Genomic DNA, 27447 nt, shown 5'->3' with positions numbered 1-27447 from the left:
CATTCACAGAGCTCAGGAGTTCAGCAGTCTTATAGCCTGTGGTATAAAACTGTCCCTGAGTTTGGTGGTCTTGGTCCGGATGCTGCGGTACCGTCTGCCAGACGGCAGCAGACAGAACAATTGCTGGGGTGATGGGGGTCCTTTAATATCCTACTGGCCTTCTTCTTACACCGCTGGGTGTAGAGGTCCTCCATGGATGGCAGCTCCGTCCTGGTGATGTGCTGAGCAGTTTTCACCACCCTCTGTAGAGTCTTACGGTTGAGGGCGGTGCAACTGCCATACCAGGCCGTGATGCAGCCAGTCAGGATACTCTCAATGGTGCTCCTGTAGAAGTTGCAGAATATCCTGGAGTCCATGTTGAACTTCCGCAGCCTGCGGAGGAAGAAGAGCCGCTGTCGAGCCGTCTTGGATATGACCCTGGTGTGATGTGTCCATGTCAGGTCCTCACTGATGTTTACCCCGAGGAACCTGAAGCTGCTGACTCTCTCCACAGGAGTCCCGTCAATGGAGATGGGTGTGTGTGCCTCTCTCTGCCTGTTCCTGTAGTCCACAATCAGCTCCTTTGTTTTGCTGACGTTGAGATGGAGGTTGTTGTCCTGGCACCAAGATGTCAGGGCTCTGACCTCCTCTCTGTACGCCGTCTCTTCGCCGCCTGTGATCCGGCCGATGACGGTCGTGTCGTCAGCAAACTTGATGATGGTGTTGGAGCTGTGTGTGGCCACGCAGTCGTGTGTGAACAGGGAGTAGAGGAGAGGGCTGAGCACACAACCCTGAGGGGCTCCGGTGTTGAGGGTCAAGGTGGAGGATGTGATGTTCCCCATCCACACTGCCTGGGATCTGCCCGTCAGGAAGCTCAGGATCCAGTCACAGAGGGCGCTGTGGAGCCCGAGGTCCCTGAGCTTAATGATGATCTTGGAGGGCACAATGGTGTTGAATGCTGAATCGTAGTCAACGAACAGCATTCTCACACAAGTGTTCCTCCGGTCCAGGTGGGAGATAAAATCATCGAAATCATCTTTCTTGTGTGTTTAGCACCACACAGAGAGACAGCTTGTTCTTTGCAAGGGTTAACACAAACCTCAAAATCACTGCAGCACTGTACTACCACACTTTTGGGTCCAGGGTAGTAATACAACCTGGTTTCTATTATGATTCACTGGTTCACATGACATGGATGCTATTGAAACAAAAAGCTGAAAAAAAGTATTAATTCAGTAAAACTATTATCAAATAAGTGTACCTCATAATACACACTTATATTTTTTAAGCAGAACTTTCACTGATATTGGTAAGTTAGTAAGTAATTTATTGATATTCCATAAGTAAAACCCTGGGAGAACGACAGCACTGTTTACAAAGTAAATGTTAAATATGTACTCTAAAGCTAACTTTAGTAGTCCTAAAATATTATAATCTCAGCTGAAAAAGTTCTGATGTTAAACTGGAAAGTGAAAGTAAGGAATGGATTTTTGTGTTAAGCCTTAGTGTCTTTTTGCAAACACAGATAAAAGCCACTCCTTAAATCAATACTAGTTTGATAGAGTTTCCTTTGAGTCAGCAAAATGATTTGGGGGCGGGATAAAAATTGATATAGCTCATCAAAACAACCTATTTCGATCCGATGGTTTTCCACAGGTGGCCTAAACAAAAAAAAATCCAGATGATGTGTTCTTGTAATTGAAACCATCATAAAGTAAGTTACCACGGATGTCAATTAAAGTCCCTCAAAAGTGTTGAGAATTAAAGTACAAAGAGAGATTGAACTCAGATCAGGTTTATTGTAAAAACATTACAGCCGATTAAAAGTAACAGTACATTTAGAAACAACTAAACTGAAAAAGAATCCAGCTACATCCCCTAGTGCACAAACTCGAAAAGTAAAAACAGCAGCTGAAGATCCACCAGGCTAAGGTCAGGCACTTAGACAGAAGAGAGGGACAGTATGTGTGTAAAAATAAAAATACATTCAAAGTAAGGAAAACCAGAGATGGAGGGACATGAGCCCGAGGATACAGAAAACACTGGTCAAGTACTTTGGAAGACAGTATACCTAATTTCACATGAGAAAAGGAAAAATATAATTTAAAAACCTCTAAAATAACACACTTTGTTACATTGTTTTCATAATAATTACACACAGTCTAGTGCAGGAGTAACTGCCAGCGTGTAACAGTCTTTCTCTTCTACAGCTCGTCCTCCTATTGTTAGACCTTTTAATCTCTTTGTTTAGTTTTCGTGCAGTAGTCTTCCTCACAAAAAAAAAACCATCAAACATAAAAACCGTTCCTAAAAGCTGAGTCAAACCAGGTTTAAAATACAAACCCGACATTTAACAAGGTCAGTGCAAACTCTGGTGTCAAAGTGACGTGGCCCCATAAAAACTAACAGCGTGACTCTCTCATTTCATTATGTACACAACCGTAACACAACATTATCCTATGATGCATTTACAGGTACTACTCACACGTAACAGTTAAAGGTTTTGGAGAACACACCACAGGTGGTTGAAAGTAATACAGGTTATTGTTTATATAAGGTTTTCCTGTTGTGAAGGTTAGAGTTATTACTTTTGTTAATGAGAAACAGCTCGTACGGGCAAAGTGCTGCCGAGCCGTACTACACAGCAAATATTTAGCTGCTTTAATAATGCAAATATTTCACCTTCTATGCCTGAAATATGTCAGTTTGTGCCTTTTTTTAATACCAGGTTTAAAAAATGTGATAAAATAAATGTTTGTGCTATTTAACACAATTAACCAGTTCAAGTATATATGTGTGTGTGGAGTGTATTTTGAATAAAACTGACCCGAATAGATTAGAATTTTGAATATGCTTGAGTTAGTCTAATATACTGTACATCAGTTTTTAAAATTGACTGCATTGGTTTTCTTGTATGATTTTCTCTTCCATTGAAAGCCGTTTTTACTGCTTCATATACACCCAATAATCAGAGTGTGTTCGAGTCCAAACATTGCATATTGTTAATATTGCTTTCCAAAGCAAGAGATGTTGTAACAGATGCCTACGAAGCCCGACAGAGAGGAATCTGTCTCCTTGGTCGGTCGGTATGCAGGAGTGCAATAGTGGGTTGAGAGGGGGAGGGCTGGTGGTTGTCCAAACTGGAAAATGGGACTATTGATACAATTGGCATGTGCAATACGGCCATTTAAAGAACCACTGGGGCCCACTCACTTAATTTGCGACCATACTGAGAAAAGTGAGGGAGAAAAAAAGGACAAAAAATTAATATTAATAAATAAATAATAAAAAGGGAAATAAAGGCACATTAATAGACCATGTGTGTTATTGCAGTCCTGATTTAAGTCAATACATGTCTACCTGAATTGAAATATACACCCCAAAATGAAGTGAGAAATTTGGACCTTACACTTTCATAATCTGTCAGCATTCTTCAGCATAAGCTGAGTTGAAAAACTGAAGGCGGATATCTTTCTTACAGTAGTTCCCTTTTGTTGCCACTTGGAGCCGCCAATATTTAAGTTTAACTGCAACAGCTTAAAGGAGCTTTTACAAACTGTAGTGCACTCACCTGAATGTCAGTAAGCTCTTTGTGGAACCTCTTGGCCAGGTCCGGACCATTCTGCATAGTCGGGATCTGGTATGTCTGAGGGAGAAAGAAACACTTAGTCCTTCAGCCTGCACTGCTACCCAGAATGATCAACAATCAGTGCGTTTCATTCTTAATCATCAGCTGCCAGTGGTAGGGCGTCACTCTGTCAATTAGTCAAGTATTGTAGTTAAGTACAAATTCAATGCACTTTAACTTTACTAAGTTTTTCCAATTTATGAAACATTAAACCTAAATAACATTCCATCTAAGAGGTACAGTGTATCCACAGCTTATGTTTGAGAGCTTTAGCTACTGTTCAGATTACAGTTTCTGATTCCCCTTTCTGTGCAAAGAACACCATTTATCTTCCGATGTTGTGATTATAAATCTTTAATAAACAGAAGGATGTGTGAATTAACATTTTATGGTAAAAAAACCACCCTAACACCTTTTGGATCACCCTTAAAAAAAGGTTCATCAAAAAAGGCTAAAAACCGGGATGTATTTCAGAGCCTATAAAAAGTGTACTTTTTAGAGATACAGTATTTGGTTGACAGCATCATTAAAGATATATGATGATCTATAGAATATGATGCATTGCTGGGGATCAAACCTGACAGTATATAAATGAGAACAGATTAACACAACATTTCAACAGCAGTAAAATGCAACATACAGTTTTACTATTCCAAAAACATTATGTATAATAGTAAACACTAACAGGGATCATTTTACTGCACAATGAGTAGTTTTACTTATATGCCAACTCACGGGATCAAATGAGCTATTCTTAAAAAGAAGGAATTTTTTTTCAGGACATGAGAAAGCAAGCACTGCAGGAGAGCTCCTACCTTTCCTTTGTAGAGGAGGCTGCCCACGGGACACACAACGCAGGCTGTACCCGCACCGAACACCTCCAGGATCCTCCCAGAATCCAGAGCCCCCAGCAGCTCCGGCATGCTCATCGTGCGCTCGGCCACCTTAAACTCACCCTGACACAGAAAGTTATTTATCAATATTTTAGTTTTAATCGTGTTTGGGGCATAAAGATGTGGTTGCATTTTATGACAGTTTGAGGAGTAGAGTGAAAAACAATATGAATGTGAAAATGAAACATCTGTGCTGTTGAGTCTATGTGAGAGCTCAGTCTCCTCTATGGCGGTCTTACCCAGCTTCTGGACAGGTCCAGGAGCGACTGTCTGGTCACTCCTGGGAGGATGATGCCATCCAGAGGAGGGGTGAACAACTCTTTCTCTGCAGACAGTTTTTTCTTTGTTAAATTAACAAGGTGTTTGAATATTTCTACAAAATGCAGTCATTGACAGGAAACCTCAGGAAAAACATTTTCAGAGTCAAGACAGAAGAGAGTCTGACCTCCGTTCTCATTGGTCCAGTAGATGAAGAGGTTCATGGTGCCGACCTCTGTGATCTCCTCCTGCTCTCCGTACAGCCACAGAACCTGCTGACAGCCCCGCTTCACTGCCTCGTTCTGCACAGCTATTGTAGGGCCGTAGTTACTGGGGGGTTAAAACAAACCACAAGACAAAGTGTCAAGAGAGCAGCTGGGAAAGAGGGGACACATGTCCAAATACCAGAGGCTTGGATATTTAGACATGCTTTCCTGTAGGCTTTTATCTATTATACAAATATTACATTTTTATTTAATTACAGAGAATATCAGAGTTTTTCATCTCCTCACCTGTTCCCAAATAGGTTTTTATGTACACCCGAGTGTTTCAAATAAATTGAGACAAAAGTGTTTTGTTTTTCTGCGTTATGAAAGCAAATCTAGGTTGGTTTTCTTTGCACTGAGAAGGAAGCATATTGGGGGAAAATATCTCATCTATGTGAACAACAGAGGACTTAGTGGAACATTTCTGTTAAAATAAAAAGAGTTTCCTTGTACGAATAACAAAGAACCAATTCATCTTCTTCTAGGTGAAAGTAAAGAACCACCTGAGAAACCTGAAACACTGCTTTGAGTTTTGGAAACCTTATATTCTTGTACAGTCAGAAGTGTAATAAAAAATGAACAATGCAACACACAGTTAAGACTGAAGTGATGAGTCATGCTTGGCTGTGGAAATCTAGAATTTCTTTCCAAGTGTCAATGTTGAGGCTGCGCTTATAATTTTTTTAGCCAAATGGGTTTCAGTGCAAATAACCTTGTAAAGTTATTATAGTTTACGTGTTAGCACAGAAATATAAATAGCTTTCAGTATCCCAGTGGAGTTGGTTCAATATTTACCAAATCCACTGGGATAGTTTTAGCTCCACACACTCCGGAGAAAAATGTCTCTTCCGTTTCCCAAACCTCGACTCGCTTCTTGTCAACTTGTCCTGAGACCATCCACCAATACTATGATATCACAGATGTGATGGAATAAGCAGACATTTTGGGTTAATAGGAGCAAGAAAAGCTGTACCAGGATACACATAGAGTAGGTTTCCTGTTATTTAGTGTCATATTGCCATTAAAAAGAAGATAACAAACTCTGTAGTGATCCTTATCAAATTGTATAATTACTATTCACCGAAAATATATTGCTATAACTCCTTTTAAACTCTCTGTTTCTGTCTCAAAAATTAATTGAGCTTAATTAGCTTTATTGGCAGTTTGTTGCAAATATTGCAGCTAACTACAAATCGAGGTACCGATTATATGTTATGACTTTGTTCATATTTATTATTGTTCAGTGGGTTTTATTTCCATCTTATTGTATCAATTTCATGGGTTTTATGCAATCCTATTTGAACTATTATTGTCAAGAGTGTTTTATTTTCCAACTTATTTTCAATCAATTTGACATTTAATGATGGTAAACGTGACTGATAAAAGCAAAACCACTCAGTAAACTAAGAATCTGTACATGGTCTATATGTGACCCTTTCAAACACACAAACACCGATTCAATAAACATGGTAACATAATTAGAAAGAGAGCGTTGATTCTGACTATCGGCCCTGCAGTCTTGTGACTGCTGCGGCTTAATCCGACTCGATAGCTGAATTGAGAGCAGATTTTGGAGGTTTAGGGAATTGAGTGGCAGTTCAGTGGTGTTATGTGATCACGCTGTAGCTGAGCAGGATCGAGTGGAAGCGGGCCTGTGATTAAAGGCTGTATGGAATGGGTGGAGATTACAGGAGCTGGAGGAACACACCTTTGAAAAACATTCAATGAGTAACATTACAAATATTGCACAGCAGGAAACTGGCTGTGAAGTTCATATGTTTTTAGGTGTACTTTCTATTTTTTTTTAAAGACGCAGCGCAGCAGACTTGCTCAGCAGCGTTCAGAATCCTCATAGCAGAAGAACAGCTTTATTAACATTCATGTTGGCCCTTCTCCAGTGATCCACCTGTGTTTGACTGGTTAATAAGAACTGGCTTGTCATAACACTGATCTATCACAAGAAATGTTGACTTGTCTTAAGCATCTGCGACCTTGCCCTGCTATGAGGATACAAAAGATCTGTCCTAAACAAGGTCTTTTGTTCCACCACCTCTTTTTTCTTGGCACAAATTTCCCCTAGAAGTTGCCCCTGTAGCAAAGCTTCATGAGCCCCGGGGAAAATAATAGTTGTCCAGATCCAGTGCTGATAAAAACACAGCTAAGGTGTAAAGCTCTTTAGAGACATGACCCAGTTAGGACAGCTTTATAAAGCACAAGCAGGTCCCTGTCAGGGGGTACATAATCAGTCACTAAGGGGCAGTTTAAATATGCCATGATGACAAACTCACCCTCCCATCTTATAGGCACCAACGCCTCCCTGCCAGGCCCTGACAAATGAAGGGTCCGCCAGCAGAGACACAGGGTTGAAAGACCCCGTGGCGAAGTAAGGTCCCACTGGGCCAACGATGACAAAGAGCATAGCTTCTCCTGGCCGAGACACGCCGAGAGAGGGCTGGAGTGGGGGGTGAAGAAGAGGAGAAGAAGGGTATTTAGGGGCAGGGAGTCAGTTGGTACAAAAGTAGGAATAATATACAAGCTTATAATCCAAACAATTAACACCAGCTATTTAATCACTTCATACAAGGTGGGATCCTGCACAGGTTTCATGAATACAATTAGCTTCTCGGTGAAAGCTCACTTCAATTCCTATGAAGGTGGGTCTGATGTAGAGGCTAGCGTCCTGGGAGAAGGGAACCCACTCCTGGTCTACCTCCACCAGCTTCTTGATGCACTCCAGCAGTTCACCTTTATCAAATAACTACAGATGGAAGAAGAAAAGGACATTAACTGTCAAAAAATACTATTCCATGTAAAGGTTGGGCTGTTGTGCCTTGAAAACAGGTTAATTCCTCTAAATGTGTCAAATGTGTGCCCAGCGAAGGCATTGATATGAAACACGAGGTAAAAGTGGTTTGTTTGTAGAATGTGATCCTTAGGTGAGGCTGTTCAACTTTTGAGAGAAGAACTATAAACATACAGTTTACTGTTTTATGTTGTCTTTCTATTTCAAATACACATTACTTTTCTATTTTACTACTTTTACAAAATGTATCTTTCTCTATTTGTGTTTCTGACAGACAGTCAGCTATTCATCTTGTTATTTACATTTAAAAGATACACTGCCCAGCCAAAAAAAAGGACACACTAGTAATTCGAATGCCTTTAGCTTTGATTACGGCACGCATTCGCCGTGGCATCGTTTCCACAAGCTTCTACAATGTCACAACATTTATTTCTGTCTTGCATTAATTTTTCGCCAAGATCTGGTATTGATGACGGGAGATTTGGATCACTGCGCAAAGTCTTCTCCAGCACATCCCGTAGATTCTCAATCGGGTTCAGGTCTGGACTCTGTGGTGGCCAATCCATGTGTGAAAATGATGTCTCGTGCTCCCTGATCTACTCTTTCACAATTTGATCCCGACGGATCCTGGCATTGTCATCTTGGAACAGGCCCGTGCCATCAGGGAAGAAAACATCCATTGATGGAATAACCTGGTCATTCAGTATATTCAGGTGGTCAGCTGACCTCATTCTTTGGGCACACAACGTTGCTGAACCTAGACCAGACCAACTGCAGCAACCCCAGATCATAGCACTGCCCCCACAGGCTTGTGACCTTTTTTTTGCACGGGCAGTGTATATAGCTTCATTATGATGACACAAAAGGAAAATAAACACTTGATATTTTTAAATGAACTTGGGTTCTTTTTTGCCGATGAATTACATTTTTTGCCGATGTAATATGTAATTATTTCCTTATATTGATGACCCTTTCTTTTCCAGATAAGGTTGTATACATTAAAACACTGCGTAAGCAAACTTTCATAAAGTTGACTAAAAGCAACAAGGTTGGCTGTTGCTTTTGAGGTTATGTAGTTTTACAGTGCGTCTCTAAACTGTTCTCTAAATATCCAATGTTTTCTTTCTTGTAGCATGAAGCAAAGACAGTATTCAGACTGTATCGCAGAGGGTTATCATGTTACATAGTTTCCATTTTGTCTTGAACTCTGGATGAAGTTTTAACTCGTTATGATCCTGTTGTTATTGGTAGTAGACCAAAGCTGGGCGTGCTGCCAAGCATCATAACAAAGCAGACGGTTAATGCTGCAGGACCTCAGCCTGTAAAGAATCTGAAGTATTTAAGGCACATTCAGACCCAGAGATGCAAGTAGCTGTTGGGCACAACAGCTACTCACCAGTTCAAGTCCCCGAAAGTCGGCGTACATATGGCAACCCACTGCTCCTAATAGTAGGGATGGGCCAAATGCAGAATGTAAAATTTCCCCTCTGTGGGACGATTAAGGGTATCCTTCTTCTTCTTCTTGGGTAAAAACTTACAGGAAGGCAGCTTCTTTCAGAGCTCCGATGCATCCTCTCCATGTTTAGCATGGGTCTGAACAGCCGGACGTGGTTGTCAACTCCACGGAAAGCCTTCATGCCTTCAAACAACTGGAGAGACACAGAAACACACAACACTCTTTGTATCAGACAGTTGATCTCAAACTGATATGAAGAGGGTTTCTTGTTGAAAACAGCAAACAATGAAAATGTCTTTTTCTATTTTATTCTTGCAACAATTTATGGTCTCACTTCATTTGTTTTTAGGCAAACTTTCTAGCTTTCCCTGCAACTAAATGGCTGAAGATAAGACTGTATCTATTGTAACATTAAAAGCTGCTGAGGTTTTTTAAAGAAGCTTTGAATGTCTGCAATGACATCATGTGATTATATGTAATTTATATTGTACAGGTTCATGAGTCCCTTTGGGTGTTTTCTTCTTACCTCAGTCAAAAAGTTGTTACTGAAAGGTTAAACGCCAACAAATATTGAATGAAACAAAAATATTTTGAAAACTAAAACATTTTGTGAATCTTGGAAATGATTACATTTTTGTTGTACTTTAAATAAAATATGACTTTTTGATTATCTGGAGTGGATTGAAAATGTTTGAATCACACAAGTCAGTAGCAATTCTTTCAAATTCAAAGCAACCACTGGAACTTCATTTTACAAATAGTATAATAATTAATACATAAATGCTTCCTTATCTTTATCTGCAGAAATATCAGGTTCAAATAAATCAATAGACATTCAAGAAAAGAGAAAAAATAAGCTGAATGCGCAACATTTGATGCAGATTTGCTATAGGAATGTCAATGCTAAATCTGAAGCTACATAAATCAGAACTTTTGTGCTTAGTTACAAACCTAACTCAACATTCATGGTAACCTGAGAAAGAAAAGATAATTACAAACAATACATATGTACAAAATATCATCCATTAGCAGATATGTGAAAAAATCTATTTTAGTGTATACTTACTTCTATGGAGTAATGCAGGGAGGAGCTGGCCGGGTGCAGCGATAGGTTCTGGAAAGGTTTGATTTGAGGAGCCTGCCAGCCGCCCTTCTCCGACCAGTTGATGGTCAACATGTGGTCGGAGAACTGTTTTCCGAACACCAAGGTGGAGGGGTCGGGCTTCTGCTTACATGCTGCATTGCGTTCAATGACGAGATCTGCTGCCTGATGTGGTGACAGAGAAGCAAGCCGGACATGGCGGAGAAAAGGAAGAAGTGGACGGAACAAGAGCAGAGCGGGCGACGAATACAGTGATTGTTTTTAAATCAACATAATTGACAGAGGATGCTTTAAAGAACAATTAGTGGAGCGTTATAAAAAGTCAGTTGAGATGCTGAAGTATCTGTTCAATTAGACACAATTAATGAAGATAAATTAAACTGAATTAAATTAATACAACAGGCAGACAGTGAGGGAAAGACAAAGGGGAAAGGAAACGTTAAGTTTCAGGCAAGTTAATATAGACTTACTCCAATACTGTAGAGATGCCTATGGGGCAATTTGGGGTTAGGTTTATTTTTTGAGTAAGATCACTTCCTTCTTTTTATAATGAGAAAAACTGTGTACTCTGTCAGACATTAACAAGCAAGACAGGCGTAGATCCAGCTGTTTGGAGATGGGACAGGCCTTGACCTGTCGAAAATAACCTTTCTTTCATTACCTTAAAGGAGCTGGCAAACCGCAGTGAGCCAAAGGAGAGGGGGAGGGTCTGAAGAAGTCGTCCATGAAGTGCCTGCAAAATAAACACCACAAAAACATGTTACTATTTACACACAATCGCAGCGATCACAAGCCAAAAGGTTTGACCAAACACCTTGTTGCAATACTTCATAGATCTATCATCTTTTCAAATAACCACAATCCAATCAGCTTATGCAGTACACAAGGTCATCATGTCTGACATTGTGTAATTGTGGGTGTGTGATATAGCACCAATGGTTTTGCTTGCAGCTACACGCCTGCAGAAGCCAGCCAGTGCTAAGTGCTGTGCTGCAATTAGAATCAGACACGTATGTAGACTATGATACATGCATTGTGATGAATGCAAGGTGAGAAACTAGTTTGGAGAGTATGTATGGTTGGAAAAAGGTCCAAAAAAGCCACTAACAATAATGTTCTTTTTGGTTGTGCTTTTAGTCATTTCGTATACAAGGGGATCTTTAACAGTAAATTCACAATACAGTGCTGATCATTTCACTTTGTCATATGCTCATTTGTACGGCAGTGGTCCAGGGAACCAAATAATTGATCCTTGGGAAATTCCAACGAATTACAGCGAACTGGGAGCAGGATCCCATGTGTGTGCTCTTTGTTGAATGGATGATGCAAGTTCTGTCTTTATTTCAATCATAGATTTGTGCAATTTCTGCTGTTTACTTTGTAACATGCACGTATGAAATCGGATTTATGACTGATCTCTTCGCTTCTCAATTTAGAGCAACTAAGGTTAAATGGAAATCAAGTGCTGGTTTCTTATTTGTGCATATCAGAGCCAATAACAATTGCGTAAACTATGTATGCACCCTTCTACCCTTAGGTAAACTTAGTAATTTGACCATTCAAAGAAAACTAGATTCTGTCGTTGCTTACAAATTACTGAATCGTGATCCCAAACATCAGAAGAATACCTTTTTTTCAACTTGACATAATAACTATCCAACAATCCTCTTTCTGGCTTGACTACCAGCATCAACCAACCATGTACAATTTTTACTTCCCAAATGTGCACAAAATATTGCTTTGGTTGACCGGGTGCCAGCCGAATTCGATACATTGAACAAAAAAGATGAACAGAAGACCTTAAATTGTGTTTTAGGAAAAGATTATCTTTTTGCTGATCAACAATGCATTTGTAGTTTCCACCCTTTTTTCATGGAGTTTGGTGTATTGACCTTTCCATACTGCATTGTTTTGCCACCATCCGTGCAGGCGGGACATAGCATCAGTCCGTGCAAAGCATTCTATTTAAAGGTCTGGTTATCTTTCTCTGTCATTATCGGCTTCCTTATCGCTCAATAAATTAATGATTTACCCAGACGTTCATGTAAACAGATAATAAACTGCACACAGACGGTCGATAAACTCACCGTTCGTAGGGCTGCCATCTCCGCTACCTAACGATGTGAAAAGCGCGATTATTTGTTCGTGTGGAAACAACCACCCAAAGTCAACTTGAGTTCCGCTTTGAAATACGAGATGCTGTCCGGCTGAGTTGTTGGAAGTTGAAACCAGAAACCTCCCTGGCATAAAATGTCCCTCGTTATAGTCCTTTAACACAGACACTAAATACACTTTTTGAAGGGTTTGTGACTCGTTTTTTTATTTTTTTTTAGCCTGACCTTTCTGGGTTACTAATCAAACACCACGTGTACTGTTCTGCAGGAAGACACAATAGTGAAAGAGGGGGGAAAGAGACATAAAATCAGTTTAATTATACAATTTTCTAGCTATAAGGACCGATTTTCATTCATGAAGTCATTGAGGGCGTGACAGAAGTATAACATCTGATTTGCGGAGAGCAGCAGGCTCATAGGGGGAGGTTATTCGAGGTCACACCGGTCGATGCTGATTGGTCACTCGCTGGGGAGGTGCAGCTGGTCTTGTTTCACAGCACAGTTGTCCAGGATACCAAGACGTAAAGCAGACTGATCTCATTCAGGCATTTTGGTCGACTTAATACATGAAATGTCACTTTTTACTTGATTGAATGAACATCATCTCACCAGCACACTTGAACATACAAACACCACCATCTAAAAAGCTTGAAGCATTGGGTATATTTATTTTTTCATTGATAGACATTTTAACAGTGTAATTCATTTACTTGAAGTGCCATAAATACAAAAAATACAATAATATTTAAAACTTTTAAAAACCTGCAAAGAGGTTTGATTGAAAAGGTTTAAAATGTGATTTGTTTGTCTATATTATGTGAAGCTGAATTACCCTGATTCTAATCCAATGGTTGATTTTTACATTTAAAAAATAGCTTGGCTGAAGCAACACAAGAGACATAAAAAATATTGAATGATAATGCAAAATCTGCATTCAACAATCTGTTCAAGCATCTTTACTACAACCACAAGGCGACAGTCAGGAAGAAAAATTACTCTTGGAGCCGTAGTCGAGTTCAGCTCCCCCGCTGAGTAGCAAGTCGATCCCGGTGCAAAACGTAGCATCTGCAGCCAGATACAAGGCAGCCAGTCCACACTCAGCCTCAGTCCCCATGCGACCCATCAGCTGTAAGATAAGACCACGTGTCAGTGATCATTCTTGTTCTCTTTCCAGCGGTTTGAGGTTGCATCCTTCCCTTTTCTTGCAGTTGATGCTTCTTGCTTAGTGTTATTTTACTGTAAAAGCAGCCTTGTGTATTTGCTTAGTATTACATAGATATTGCTTACAGGAATTGACAAAATCCTGATTGTTTTGTTCTCTAAGAGCGGATTAACAAGGTGAACTCAGTCAACAATTTGTCATCCTCCACCTCTATTTCCACTGTAATAAATGACTTGAGAATGGGAAAGTACAGCGTATCGAGACATACAGATGTCATAGCATAGAAATATGGTAAACTATACTAGTATACTAACTCTTCTTTAGGAAGCACAGTCTGGAATTTCCCTTTTATTGTTTCACCTCGTTAGCCTGAAATTCCTCCAGGGACTGGGATGAAAAACAAATCTAATTTGCATAGCAAAAGAACAACCTGTTTAGGAAACTCTTACTGTTTGGATGCAGGTTTCAGGGAGTTCATATTTACAACACAATGGGGCGACCACAGTGGGTGGCAATATGCACCATTAACACAACGTCTTATAAACTGTAGGAACCTCATAATGATTGAAACCCTCAGTAAGTCTTCTTAGCTGCTGCTCACGCTCAGCAGAAACCAAAAGTTTCTCTGCAGCTGAAAAGCACTGAGGGGGGCTTTTCTTCAATATTATTGTGATGCCTTTTCTTATCTCAGAACTTATGTGTTGAATGCTGCAGAAAAACAATACATATTGGAACTAATTATAATATTTAAATTTAACTAGAGTTCACAGAACTTTTCAGAATTAAAGTCTTCCTTCTGTTTTCAAAGGTTTTATGTAATTTCCAAACCTCTCACTTCATTAAGATCATTTTCACCCCTGTAAGCCTTCTGTGAGAACTTGCCTGAGCATTTTCTCCCATTTTAATGGTTGCTGCAGCATCTGGTGTCTGCCCTGCTAGTTCTTCCCACAGAGGTGTCAGCACATTACCTGGGGAGATGCTGCAATAAACGGCAGACAGTATCATTGACAACAGAGGGTGCTGTTTGCTCTGCAGTCAGGAAAATATTTTCAGATACTGAACAGATACTTTATAAAATGTAGTTACTCCAGAAAAGGACATGCTTTATGTTAACATATAAGAGGATGGTTTATATAAACACAACTTATTTAACAACATCAGTGAGTTGAAGTATGGGAATTTATAATCTTTACGATATTTGAAAGAAATAAAGTAGTTTACTAAAGTACAAATTTGAAGTTCTTCTACCTTGTGTGAGTGTTTTCATTTTGTGCTATTTCATAGAGAAATGTTGTACTTTTATTTGACTGCATTTGTCTGATTTAAATGGTCTTCAGACGAAACGCATAACATTTGGGACTTGTTGCGGCTTATTTCTAAAAAATAGGAAATTTGATTCTAAATAAAGCTGGAAAACATGTTTTTCCCCCATAGCTCACAACCCATCAGATTTATCTGGTGACACTTTGGAGGGGGTTTGGGAAAAACTGGAATAAACTAATACATACCTGTAAATAAGCAAATAAATGTAGCTCAGGAGAGGCTGATTACACACTGATATATCGGTATTAACAATCTAATAATGTCACATATAATATCAGTCACAGTCATTTTACTGCAGAAAAAGTACATTTTTATTTTGATATTTTAAATAAATGTGGCTGATAATGCTTTGGAACTCTTATAAAGTAGGATTTTAATTGCATGGCTATGGCTAATTATGTAGTATTCTCCCATTTTTGTATTGGTACTTTAATTAACATAAAGATGTATTAGATTAAAACTATTTACAACACTATGAGAGACCGTTTAAAACAGACATGAGGTCATGTAATCACACTGTTTTTTCCCAAGATTAGTTCATCTGAGTAACATTGCAGTTTGACTCACCAGTTCACTCTCACATTGTAGCGACTCTCATCCACAGCCATTGCCTTTGTCATGGAGATTATCGCCCCCTTGTGGAATATAGATCACATTTAACATTATTTATCTTCAGCTGAGATTTGTAATTTATTTATAACAAAAATAAGGACACCTGTTGCCTGAAAGATGAACTCACCTTGGTGGCAACATATGGTGCAGCATTTTTCTGACCGATGGTTGCCACTAGACTGGAGACATTTATGATGTTTCCCCGTCGTTGTCGTAGGTACGGCAGCACATACTGAAGAGAGAGTGAGACTTCCAATCACTTCAAAAAATCACTTATAGCCAGTCAGTGGAATAAAGAAGGGTCCTAAAGTTGATCCTTTTATAAGGCTTCACCTCAGGAGCAACATCTTTCAGTTATCTGGTCCATAAACGCACAACACCATTACAAAATAAATGCATTTCATTTTGCAGGACTTGCATTCTGTCCACCTCACTAGGGTTTTCTTGGCTACAACTGTACAACATTTCACATCTACAGAATAAATTCTCCCTACTATAAAGTTGTTTGCTTATTATCCTTTCATTACCTTTAGCTGCCACTGTTATTATGTTCTAGTGGAAATAATAAAGTAGTCTTTTCTTTCTTTTCAAAAAAGAAACTATCTTACTCGGTTTTCTGTCACTATTTTGACATTATAAAAATAATCCATACAGCCATTTTTATGCTTCCATAGAGGTCAGCATTTATGGAGGAAAGTTATAACCAATGATTTTAAGAAGTTCTAGAAACATTACTTTTGAAGCCAAGAAGTAGCTGATGAGGTTCAGATTCAACAGATCCCTGAACTCTTCTGCTGTGGTGTCATCAGTGGGTTTGTGAGGGGGGTCTGAAGAGGTGAAATAAACATAAACTAACTATCTTCCGTAAGAAGCATCTTCATCATCACATCTGCTGGAGGCAAGAAGGGAATGTGAGACTTACGCCACCCTGCATTGTTGACCAGGCAGTCAACCTGTCCATAATGCTCCACCGTGACTGCAATCAATCTCTGTGGTGAAAAGAAAAGTTTCAAGGGTTTATTTGAACAATCAACCAGTCCTTCATAAAACACAGAAACACCCTCACCCTTTAGGGCAAACCCATACTTGAACATAGAACTGGGTGGACGGGTCAAATTAGTTCTACATACGTACAACGGAATGCAAGCTATTTTTAACCAGTGAAAAATACAAACATTGGCATCTTGGAAAGAATAAATAAATATGCCGGTGGACATCTGTATGTTTGAGATGTTTGTTCTTGTTATAATACACAAGACACATATAAAGGGCTTGTGATCAAGTGTGTCATTTCAAAAAGAGAATTGTAAATCTGATTGTAGTATAATCAGAACAATAACACTATAGTTACACATTACCTTGATGTCATCCTCTTTGGAGATGTCACATGAGACAAATTTGCATAAGCCTGGCCCTGCTTTGTTTAACTCAGCCTCCAGAGCCTCACCTACTGCACCTGTTTGATAATAGTTAACAAATATTAACATTTAAGGGTTTAATGTCTTTCAGAAGAACTCCTGTAATTTAGTTATAACCAGTGGTGGAAAGTAACTCAGTACTTTTACTTTCGGTGCTGTACTCAAGTCTGGGTGCTTGTCTTTGGGTATTTTCATATATTGGTAGTTTATACTTCTACTCCACTACATTTCTGAGGGAGAAATATGGTGGTATTTTACTCTAATACATTAGTAGTAGACTAGTAGCGTAGACTATAAAGTGCCTAACATGTGCTACACATTGACAAATTACAACCTTCAATATTCAATTTGTATTATTCATAAAAACACCCTAAAAGGAAGCAGTTTCTTAACAATAAAATGTTTACTTTGTTATGTCTGTGTTGATACGTTTGATGAAAGCAGGATATTTTCTTGTAATGAATTCCATCTTCCAACCATTGTACTTTTACTTATGTTAAAGATTGGATTCTTCCAACACTGAATACCACATTGACCTGGTTTTGATTTAAAGTAAAAAATATCAATCAAATACACCTTTCCCAAAAGATAATAAAGCAAGATTGTAATAGAATTTGACAGGTTGATGAACATGTTAAATCACTCACCTCCTCTCGCACAAAACACCACCTTGGCTCCATTCTCCACTAAAATAAAAGTGTAAATTGTTCAGTGTGCAACCTCTGATCAGTAACAACTCAACATTATAAACAATAATTACCAAAAACTTTAACAATCCCTCTGCCAATCCCTTTAGATCCTCCAGTCACAATCACAACTCTGTTGTGGTATCGGGGGGACATTTCCGCTGTGATGAAGAAGGGAAACGCACCAGAACTGCGCTGCTGCTAACACTGAACGAGACAGGTGATCATTATTGTTCTTTGCCCTAATTCTACTCAGCACGTCTGTGTCTCTTTACTCTATCACATTTCTGAAATCACCACCGTGTATAACAGTTTGTGTTTGAGGTTCAGAGTTCCTCCAAATCACGTGGTTTGCTCTGCTGCCTTCAGGTACTGTTGGTAGTATTGGAAATCACAGAACTCACTGAAACATGGCTGATGATGAGCCCCTGCTCTGCTCTAAGGACAGCAGTCCAATAATAAAACGTACATTAAAAGGCTGCTGATAACAACAACACCTATACTGATGAATATACACAGTTTTGAAATTTGAGAGACAGTAATGAAACTTTCTACTATTGGAGGCACATACAATAACAAGACCAGTGAGAGTCTTTTGCCATGCTAGCAGCTCTACGCTATCATCTGCTTGCTAACAGGCTGAGTTACAATACAAACATGTTAACTATTTAGTTTTTTCTTCACATGTTTTTTCAAGTCTTAGTTTTAAATTTACCTTGTTAGCATGCTAACATTTGCTGACACTTAACACAACGTATATTTGAGTTGAGGGTGAAAATGTTATTAGTTATATCTGAGCACAAAGTTCAAAGCACTGGAACAGCTTGAATTTTAACCTGATGATGAGACTATATAAAAGAAAGAGAGTATCACTGAAGTTACAAAGCTACCTCTATTGGGACGTGAAGCTTTGTATCAAATTAGTCAGATAATCAGGTGATTAAAGGCAAGATTTGCAAAGCTTTTCCTGTAATGGGAATTGTAGTTTTACTGCACACAGACACATTGCCAGATAGATTCTTGAGTGTACTTCATGACGAGTTTAAAATAACCACCGCCAGATTTATATTTAATATCAAATGAAGGCTAGACTGGCAGGTCAGGTTTCCATTTGACATGTTTTACATTTGTGGGCACTTCTACGTAAGCCACAGTGCACAAACATAATTTAAAATACATGTTGACAGCAGTTTAAGATGAATGAAACTAAAGAAAAATACTAAATATATGAGAGCACATTCAGAGTGTAATTCACCATCAACAACACCATACATTTTGGATTTATAGTTACACATTTCTTAATCATAATCAAAATACTCACTGCTATGTGACTGTGCTAACATTTACAGTGTGTTTAAGAAGGAGTATGGGGTTAAGAGGTTGGCATTTTTGGTCAGGAAAGGTTGTTGGGGGCAGAGAAAAGGCTGAGGGGGGCAGGGGTGCTCTTGGAGTAGGAGAGGTCGAGGATCGAATTTCAGCCCGAAAGCATTCCCTACAGGCCCACTGAGCGTGAGAGAGCAGAAGTGAAGACCGTGAGTGACCTACAAACAAGCTTAACTAACTTCACCCGAGCTAAAGATTAACGCCAAAACAGCAGCCCCTGAAGTAGCCACAATGCTACTCTGCCACCTCCCCTCCTCTCCTAAACATGACACACGAAGGAGGGACAACATGCAGGATGAGGAGGAGGAGGGGTTGCCTGGACATCATCTTGAGGGAATTGATACACAAACTGTCTCAGAAGGAGCAAAGGGTGAGCCCAAAAGGCACCCCGAGGTGGAGGTACAGTAGCTGGGTTATGGTCGCTCCCTGGAGGTGTGATTAGTTTGAATCTTCAGCTCTGACAGGCAGACGAACCAGAGGAGGTTTCTACTGGATGAACTGGACATGGTGATGAGCATGAAGCTGACTGCATATATGGGCCGTTTGCATGGAGGGTCTGCATGATGTTATTTACAATACAGTTTATAATTAAAAAAGGTAAATTAAATGTGTCACCTATTAATTTATGAGAAAACTCAAACCCTGCTTTGTTCTTTTATAATCAGTGTTTTAATTATTGTTTTATTGGACTGTACTCTTACAATCAAATGATTCAAGGTAATTAAAACAAATATGTACTGTCATGTGATCTAAATAACAAAACAACAATTACTGTCTTTTCTGATGTCCAGAACATTTCTCAGCTGAATTTACAAAGAAAATTGAGGTGAGATTTTGCTATACATATCTTTTTGAGGTTTATTATTGGGTGGTGTAATGTATGTCACAACTTAACGTCAGTTTATTTCATGTGATGAAAGTTTTGATTTGTCTAACCATGCTTCCCTGTTTTCTTGGTTCTGCATTGCCAAGTTAACCTTTAAGTGTTGTTCCGCAGATTAAAGAAACAAGAAAAGTAAGAAAAGAAACACAACCAAGAGAAAAAACTTAAAGGATGGATAATCAAGACAAAGGTGGAGGTGCAGGAGAAGGAGGAGGAGGGCAGACTAATGAAAAACACAAAGCTGAGGAGGTTGGTGATGAAGAAAAATGGACCAAAGACAAGAACAACAAACTAGAGAAGGAAATCAGTGGGAAGGAGCCGAGCAAAGTGGCCAAGAAGGAGAAACGTCAGTGGAGGAGCGGCTGGGCTCTTACCGAACGCCTGGCCATCAACGTGTCAGGGATGCGTTATGAGACCCAGCTCCGCACCCTTGCCCAGTTTCCAGACTCAATGCTGGGTGACCCTCGACGTCGCGTTCGCTACTTTGACCCCCTTCGGAATGAAATCTTCCTGGACAGGAGCCGCGTCTGCTTTGACGCCATTCTGTACTTCTACCAATCAGGCGGGAGACTGCGGAGGCCCGCCAACGTCCCACTGGACATGTTCCTGGAAGAGCTGCGCTTCTATGAGCTCGGAGAGGATATAATCGAACGCTACAAAGCAGATGAAGGGTTCCCCAAGGAGGAAGAGAGGCCGTTACCCACCAATGACTTGCAGCGTCGCCTCTGGATGCTGTTTGAGTATCCAGAGTCCTCCAGCGGAGCTCGCATCATCGCTATCATCAGTGTGATGGTCATTGTGATCTCCATTCTCATCTTCTGCCTGGAAACACTACCTGAGTTCAGGAACGAGAAAGAAAAGAGGGAGGTGAGGATGGGTAACAATGGTGCTGACACATATGAATGAAACAGATAGGATATAGGTTATGTATGGATAAGGCAGGTAGCTGACATGGTGCAAAGAGAACAGAGGTTAACAGAGATTGCAATAGAGTGATGAGGTGTTCATAAAGGGACAACATGTGCTGACAGTTGTCCCTTACCAAACACCAACCAGCTCTAACAGCGCAAGGTCTTTATGTTCTCTCTCAACACAAAGAGAGTAGAACTGGAGAATTATTGGAAACATCTACGCTAAGAATCAAGATCAGGGAATGAGATGGCAGCAAATAGATTAGAAAAGGCAGATGTTTTCATGGGATTATTTTTGGACTTCTCGTTAAATTTGATCCACTCAAAAGGGAAGGAATGAAGTGGAAGAGACAGGCTGTTTAACTGCTAGTGGAAAAACAAGAGTAAGGAAAGAATATTGGCAGACAGAGCAGGATGGATGTAGTTTTATGTTGTGGCTATGATATGCCTCGTCGGCCTCTCATGGAGAACAACTGCCAGATCCAACAGCACATTGAGGTGGAGTTGATACTAAAGTACTAAGAAGAGGGATAGAGAGAAATTGGAAAGAGTCAAGTGTGAAGTAAAGGAAAGACGACGAGCATGTCTCACGTTACCCCTAGGAGATCTAAAGGGCTATATATAGAGTAAAGGACAACCCTAAGAGCACATCAACACATAAACGAACGTCTGTATTAATAAACTCTGTGTCTCATATCCTACATACTGAAATCAGCATGGAAAAGAGACTTGCAGATTAACTTTTCTGATGACTGCCACCAAATGAAATTAGCATTGCAATGCTCCAGTAGCCTGGAGACGAGGCAAATTCTGGATGTCCGGGGAGCAGAGGTGACACCTCAGTGGGTCTCGATGGATTTACGTTCCCAATCACCAGAAACATTGCTATACATAGAGTGATCAGGGCATTTGACGCCTTAGGAACGCTACGCAAACAAAACACAACCTGCATGCACAGCTGTCCCCACGTTATCACTCACTCACAAGAAAGTGTTGAAAATCTAATCAATGAGATTATTCTATTGACAAGTTGTACATCTTGTAAATGAATTAATGATAATGGTCTCAACTTAAATCACAGGGCTGCATAATCATCTATGTGTTCATGAACTTCGCTCACTCACAACCTCCCCTCTTCACTGTCTTTCCCTTCGCGAGCAACAGGTTGAACTTGGACGTGTCCTCAAACTACTTCTCGCAGTAATAGAAATAGCTTTTAGTTGGAAACAATAATAGACATCGGCAAGAGATGTTCTGCACTGACCTAGTGATATCCCTGACCCTAACCCTTAAAATAATTCATTAAAATAGGAACTGATTTTGACACCATAATCCCATTGAATAAAGGTGAATAAGAAATTCTGTGTTGATAAACGTATTAAAAAACATCCAGACTAAGAAGTACATTCACAAAGAATGGATTGCGGAGGATGATAGTCAGAATAAATGCGCTTTAGTTAGCAGCAACTTTCTGTAGATGCAAACATGTCACTGTAACTGCGTGTGGCATTAGCGCTGACCTTTGCGAATAAGACTGTTCAATCAAAGATAGCAGTCTATGAGGCTGTACTGTTGTACTTCAGTGCTTTGAACTAAAGGCTAGAGGAACTAGAGGAAAAGTATGAGGATCATAAGAGTCATTAGGGCCTAGGGACCATGAAGGTATTTACAAATATAACAGCAGCCCAACCAAAAGCTGTTACTTTATTGCATTTTGTAACCAAAGTGGTGGACCGACCAACGGACAGGACACTATTGACATCATAATCAGCAGTAGAAAAGCGATATATAAATGCATTCCACTTACAATTTACCATATTGTAAATGCCTCCCTAGCCACTCTATTGGGTACACTTATGTAATGCAATTAAATAATGTCAGACATTAAAATGATCAGTTGTCACATTGTCAACGAGTTTTTCATTCAACTATGTTTAATATTGAGGTCATAGTTAGTGGTGGTTGTTTTTTTATTTATTCTTTCCCACCCATGTTTGTTAATGTGGTGGGCGAAACTAGAGATACAGTACCTCTGCAGTCCAGTTCAATACCACTGCAAACTAAAACCTCAATAATCAAATATAGTTGTGTCCATCAAAATAAAACATAGCCTACATAAAGGTGGACTTTGTTGCAGATCTCTTGTACAAGATTACATCAGATTTAAGGGTTGATTCTTGGTGTTAAGACACATGAGAACATGAGGGTGACGGACATAAAAAAACATATGAACATAAAAATACCCATAGTGTTGGGGAGAATATGTGCTTCAGGCCGCCAAAAGCTTAGCGTAACTCTATCTAACTTGTTAAAAGACACTAACGCCAAGCAATTTTAAACCCTTACGTCCTTCCCAGAAAAAAAACAAGCAGCCGGGAAAAATGAAAGTGTCAGATGCCTTGGCCATGCCAGTGTCTAGGTTGACACACAACCCAGCGTCACATGAACTTGATGTGTTTTGTGAGCGTTTATTAATAGAGAAACTGGTTTATATAAAAGCCAGTGGGGAAAAATAAAGCCAGGGGAGTGAAAATGGATAGGAGTGAAACATTAGCACAGTATCACAGATCTCACTGATCAGACCCTGATGACAGCTGTCATACTCGGAAACTGCTGAGGACAAGCTTTCAGAATAATCGCTTCTTCTCACCTATCCTCTACCCATGTTTCCTTTGTTTACTCTAATGTTAACCTTGTCTCCATAGAGATATTTATCATAGCTTTTCCTTTACCCTTTATTCTAGTAGTTCACCTTCCACTGCATGTTTGACAAACAACAGATGTTAGAATATATGTGGTATCTGCTTTGTCTTCTTTAATATTTGAGTGCTTCAATATCCATTTTTCCTTTATCCTTTGTTTTACAGCAATTCACCACCATAGCTCACCCAACCATAGCGAACGAGACCATCTTGATCCCACCTGGCTTCACCCCCTTCCAGGACCCATTCTTCATCGTAGAGACGATCTGCATCATCTGGTTTTCCTTTGAACTCATTGTGCGCTTGCTCTGTGCTCCGAGCAAAGTGCACTTCTTCAAGGACGTCATGAACACCATTGACTTCTTCGCCATCATTCCCTATTTCGTCACCCTGGGTACGGAGCTGACCAAGGACAAAGATGCGCAACCCTCCGTGTCCCTTGCCCTCATCAGAGTCATAAGGCTGGTGAGGGTCTTCAGGATCTTCAAACTCTCTCGTCACTCAAAGGGCCTCCAGATCTTGGGTCAGACACTAAAGGCTAGCCTCAGAGAGCTCGCCCTGCTCATCTTCTTCCTCTTCATCGGAGTCATACTCTTTTCTAGTGCCGTCTACTTTGCAGAGGTGGACAGTCCTGACACATCGTTCACCAGCATCCCTGAGGCGTTCTGGTGGGCTGTGGTATCAATGACAACAGTCGGCTACGGGGACATGTACCCAGAGACAGTCGGGGGTAAACTGGTGGGCTCCATGTGCGCCATCGCCGGAGTGCTCACCATATCTTTGCCAGTCCCGGTCATCGTGTCCAACTTCAGCTATTTCTACCACCGTGGGAATGAGTGTGAGGACACAACCGAGTACAACCATGTCCCCACGTCCGTGTGGGAGGGAGAGGACGGTGAAGAGAGAGAAGACGAGGAAGGATTGGAAGAAGAGAAAGAACACAAAGGAGATTATGCACCATTGTATGGGCAGGACTGCAGGGCTATCTGCCCCCCGCACAATGGGACTCTCCTGGCAGGGCTTTGTGACGGACAGCAAGCTGGTGAACGCAGAGGGTTTAACTTCTACCTCAAAGAACCTCTGGTCACTCAGGTTTGAACGCGAGAACATTTTACACTGCTTCACATACAGAAAAGGAGAGTATCAAGATGTAAAAATACCGGCAGAGATAGAGGGGAAACACATAACATGTACACAAGGACTTGTACTGATAAAAGCTGAATTTGTTACATTTGAGGCTTCTGTGTGATTATATTATCGATTGAGATAAATGATTGATAAACACTAGGCATCTGTTTTTCTTAATAAATAAATGAGTTAATCTTCTTAAGACCCTCGAGGTTGTTTGACAAAACGTACCTTTAAAGACAATGTTAAGACTCTTTAAATAGCTATTTTACCAACTGATAAGAAAAACTAAATAATTCATGACATTCTCCGCAATTTTGTTTGTTTTAGGCAGGAAATATAATTTAGAGAAACATGTTGCAGAGACAGACAACACTTATTATGTTATATTACACAATATATGTTTTACAATCCCTGTTTATTGATGTCACTGTTGTGCTATACTGCAATGCCATGAACTGCTGCTGTGCACACTTTAATCGATTAATGTGCAGTAAGGGTTACAGGTGCTTGCCAGAGTTATGGTAGAAATGCAACACAATAATCTTGTGCTGATGTCGACAACAAAGAAATCGCTCATCATGGAGGTGGTGGTGACAGAGTTCATGTAGTTGGTATGAAGTCAGTTTGTATGTTACATTCAGCAGTGTAATGCATACAGCCACGAGACATGTGGAAAACTGATATCAGGTCAGCTGACACTTCTAAGTAACACTGTACTCTGATGGTATGGGGGATAGTGATAGTACTCACAGATAGTTTTACAGCTTGGTATTTACATCAATGAGAACAAAATTGCCTCAGTTAACTCTCTCTCTTACACTATGCAATGTGTACAGGTTCTTGAAAGTTATTTATAATGTCAAAAAGTCACCATCTGTACATTTAGAAATTGGCAGTTGAAATCAGCTGATTCACAATCATGTATTAATTCATCAGCTGACTTTTAACTCCAAATCACATTCATGCTGACATAACACTCCTGACACCTCTCGGTTATTTTTATACCTTTCTGCCAACTCGCTACACCACACCTATCTCTTCCTTATGTGTTAAGTTTTCATATTTTGAATTTAATTTAGAAACATTATTAATTTATGTATGAATCAGCAAGGGGTTGGTTGTTCCATCAGAGTTCACGTTTGCTCCTGAGAGAGCTCCAAATACACAGCAGAGCCTACTTAAAAAGATATATATAACTGGGTAAATATTTGTTATAAAATCAAATCCATGATGTGTGTGCCTCTAGTGGGAAGAGACCAGTTCAGATCAGTGATTTGTAGTAATCCTCCTTTGGGCATCCATCTGTAGGCACACTTTGCTCCTAACCGTGGCTGAAGGCATGCAATACAGTATATACCAAGTGGACTGGTGTTCGGCAATAATCCTTATGCCATTATGTTCATCAGTTGGATGAATGATAATGTGGATAAACAAGCAGAGACATTTTTATTTTGGAAGATTTTGATACTTTTCTCTCTGAATTCTGTGTGTTTATTACCTTTAACTAAAGAATTGCTATTGCCGCCAAAAACAAAACAATGAAAGGAGATACATGTTTTTTTTTTAATCATGTTGTATAGAGTTTTACCTTAAAATGCCAAAGTAGTTATATAACCCATTTTATAAGTGATTTTTACTGTGTGGATGTGGTGTGACCTGCATATATTTTGAGGACAGATGTGGCCGAGTATGTATATATTGGATGTCTAACTTTATTTAATAAAGACCATATTTTATTCACCCATGTCATGAATTTCTGAATTCCTTCCACATGACTTTGTGCAGTGACTCGGGGAGAATGTGATGATGTGTACTCAAATGTAAACACATTTTATAATCAGCGTGAGATGAGGCATGGATAAAGCAGTATCAGACGGGGCACATGCTGAATGCTGCTCATATCAGTTCCTGTCAGTAAAACAGAAACGCTATAGAGTAGTACACATCGTGCTATAGGTCACATGTATATTGCACTATGCTTCGTGTCATGAGTAATTCTGCCTCTAGATGTCAGACTGTGTTTTAAAACCAGTACATCTGTGTCACTGCTGCTGCCACTGGATTTAATTAACAGTCATGTTACATGGAAGACTTCATAGAAACCAAATGTGACATTTTTCTTTTTGAAATGATCATGTTCTTTTATGACATATGACCTACATTATGTTGTTTACATTTCATGTTGTTAAAAAAAAGACTTAGACTAAGTTATTATAGATTTCTAATATCAAATTAGTTGCAGATGAAACTGTTGTGATTACCTTGGGTATTTGACCTCATATGCATATAACTTTTTCAATCTATAGTGTGTTATATACAGTAGTACATTTAACTCTACCTTCATGTGTAAAACATTATGCTCGTAAATGACCTAGTTTAAAATAGTTTTCCACTTACATTCCCAAACAAAAATCGTAATAACATAATTAACTTGAAATGTATTATAACTTAGTTTATCAATCCATTAGTTAATCAAGAGAAAATCCACTGGCAATATTTGAAGCAGAAATTTGACCATGTTAATGGTTTCAGCGTCTCAGTTCTCAGAATTTACTGATTCCATCTGATTATTAATGTTTGAAATGATCTTTCATTATTTTTAAGTAATAGGTGAAATGACTATTGAAGGAAACAGTGTCAGATTAAGCTACAAAGGACATTGTTAGTAGCGCTGAAACTGCATTCATTAACAGTTTTGGTCAAAAACGTTCATTGTTGGCAATAGAAACAACACATT

At 39.6% G+C, this 27447-nt stretch overlaps 3 protein-coding genes across 6 annotated transcripts in view; 1 reads left to right on the top strand and 2 right to left on the bottom strand.

Moving 5' to 3' along the window:
- Positions 1–1758: 1758 nt before the first annotated feature.
- Positions 1759–12790, bottom strand: bcat2 (branched chain amino-acid transaminase 2, mitochondrial). Its single transcript, XM_063904115.1, has 11 exons — positions 12473–12790; positions 11047–11118; positions 10350–10550; positions 9366–9476; positions 7663–7782; positions 7313–7476; positions 4946–5088; positions 4740–4825; positions 4423–4563; positions 3551–3625; positions 1759–3208 (listed from the first exon to the last, which is right to left on the bottom strand). The coding sequence occupies exons 1-11, from the start codon at positions 12488–12490 to the stop codon at positions 3167–3169; spliced, it is 1173 nt and encodes a 390-aa protein (XP_063760185.1). The 5' UTR covers positions 12491–12790; the 3' UTR covers positions 1759–3166.
- Positions 12791–13147: 357 nt separating this feature from the next.
- hsd17b14 (hydroxysteroid (17-beta) dehydrogenase 14) overlaps positions 13148–27447 on the bottom strand; it is a 38453-nt gene continuing 24153 nt past the window's right edge. Inside the window, exons 10-18 of the mRNA XM_063903779.1 lie at positions 17775–17890; positions 17662–17700; positions 16955–17052; positions 16519–16585; positions 16332–16423; positions 15724–15828; positions 15552–15619; positions 14544–14640; positions 13148–13625 (exon numbers count right to left, since the gene is read on the bottom strand). Coding sequence (XP_063759849.1) covers positions 13479–13625; positions 14544–14640; positions 15552–15619; positions 15724–15828; positions 16332–16423; positions 16519–16585; positions 16955–17052; positions 17662–17700; positions 17775–17890 — 829 coding nt within the window. The 3' untranslated portion in view covers positions 13148–13478. The remainder of the gene's footprint in view (positions 13626–14543; positions 14641–15551; positions 15620–15723; positions 15829–16331; positions 16424–16518; positions 16586–16954; positions 17053–17661; positions 17701–17774; positions 17891–27447) is intronic.
- kcna7 (potassium voltage-gated channel, shaker-related subfamily, member 7) lies at positions 19262–26450 on the top strand. 4 transcript variants are annotated; one of them, XM_063903780.1, is made up of 4 exons: positions 19262–19590; positions 19875–19909; positions 20081–20833; positions 23745–26450. In XM_063903780.1, exons 3-4 carry the CDS (start codon positions 20138–20140, stop codon positions 24675–24677), a joined length of 1629 nt encoding a protein of 542 aa, XP_063759850.1. In that variant the 5' UTR covers positions 19262–19590; positions 19875–19909; positions 20081–20137; the 3' UTR covers positions 24678–26450. The 4 variants fall into 4 exon arrangements, with proteins under 4 accessions (XP_063759850.1, XP_063759851.1, XP_063759853.1 ...); XM_063903781.1 differs by having other exon boundaries at positions 19262–19680; XM_063903783.1 differs by lacking the exon at positions 19875–19909.

This window comes from Eleginops maclovinus, chromosome 16 (genome assembly GCF_036324505.1).
Source record: "Eleginops maclovinus isolate JMC-PN-2008 ecotype Puerto Natales chromosome 16, JC_Emac_rtc_rv5, whole genome shotgun sequence".
NCBI lineage: Eukaryota > Metazoa > Chordata > Actinopteri > Perciformes > Eleginopidae > Eleginops > Eleginops maclovinus.
This window is presented reverse-complemented; position numbering and strand designations above follow the sequence as displayed.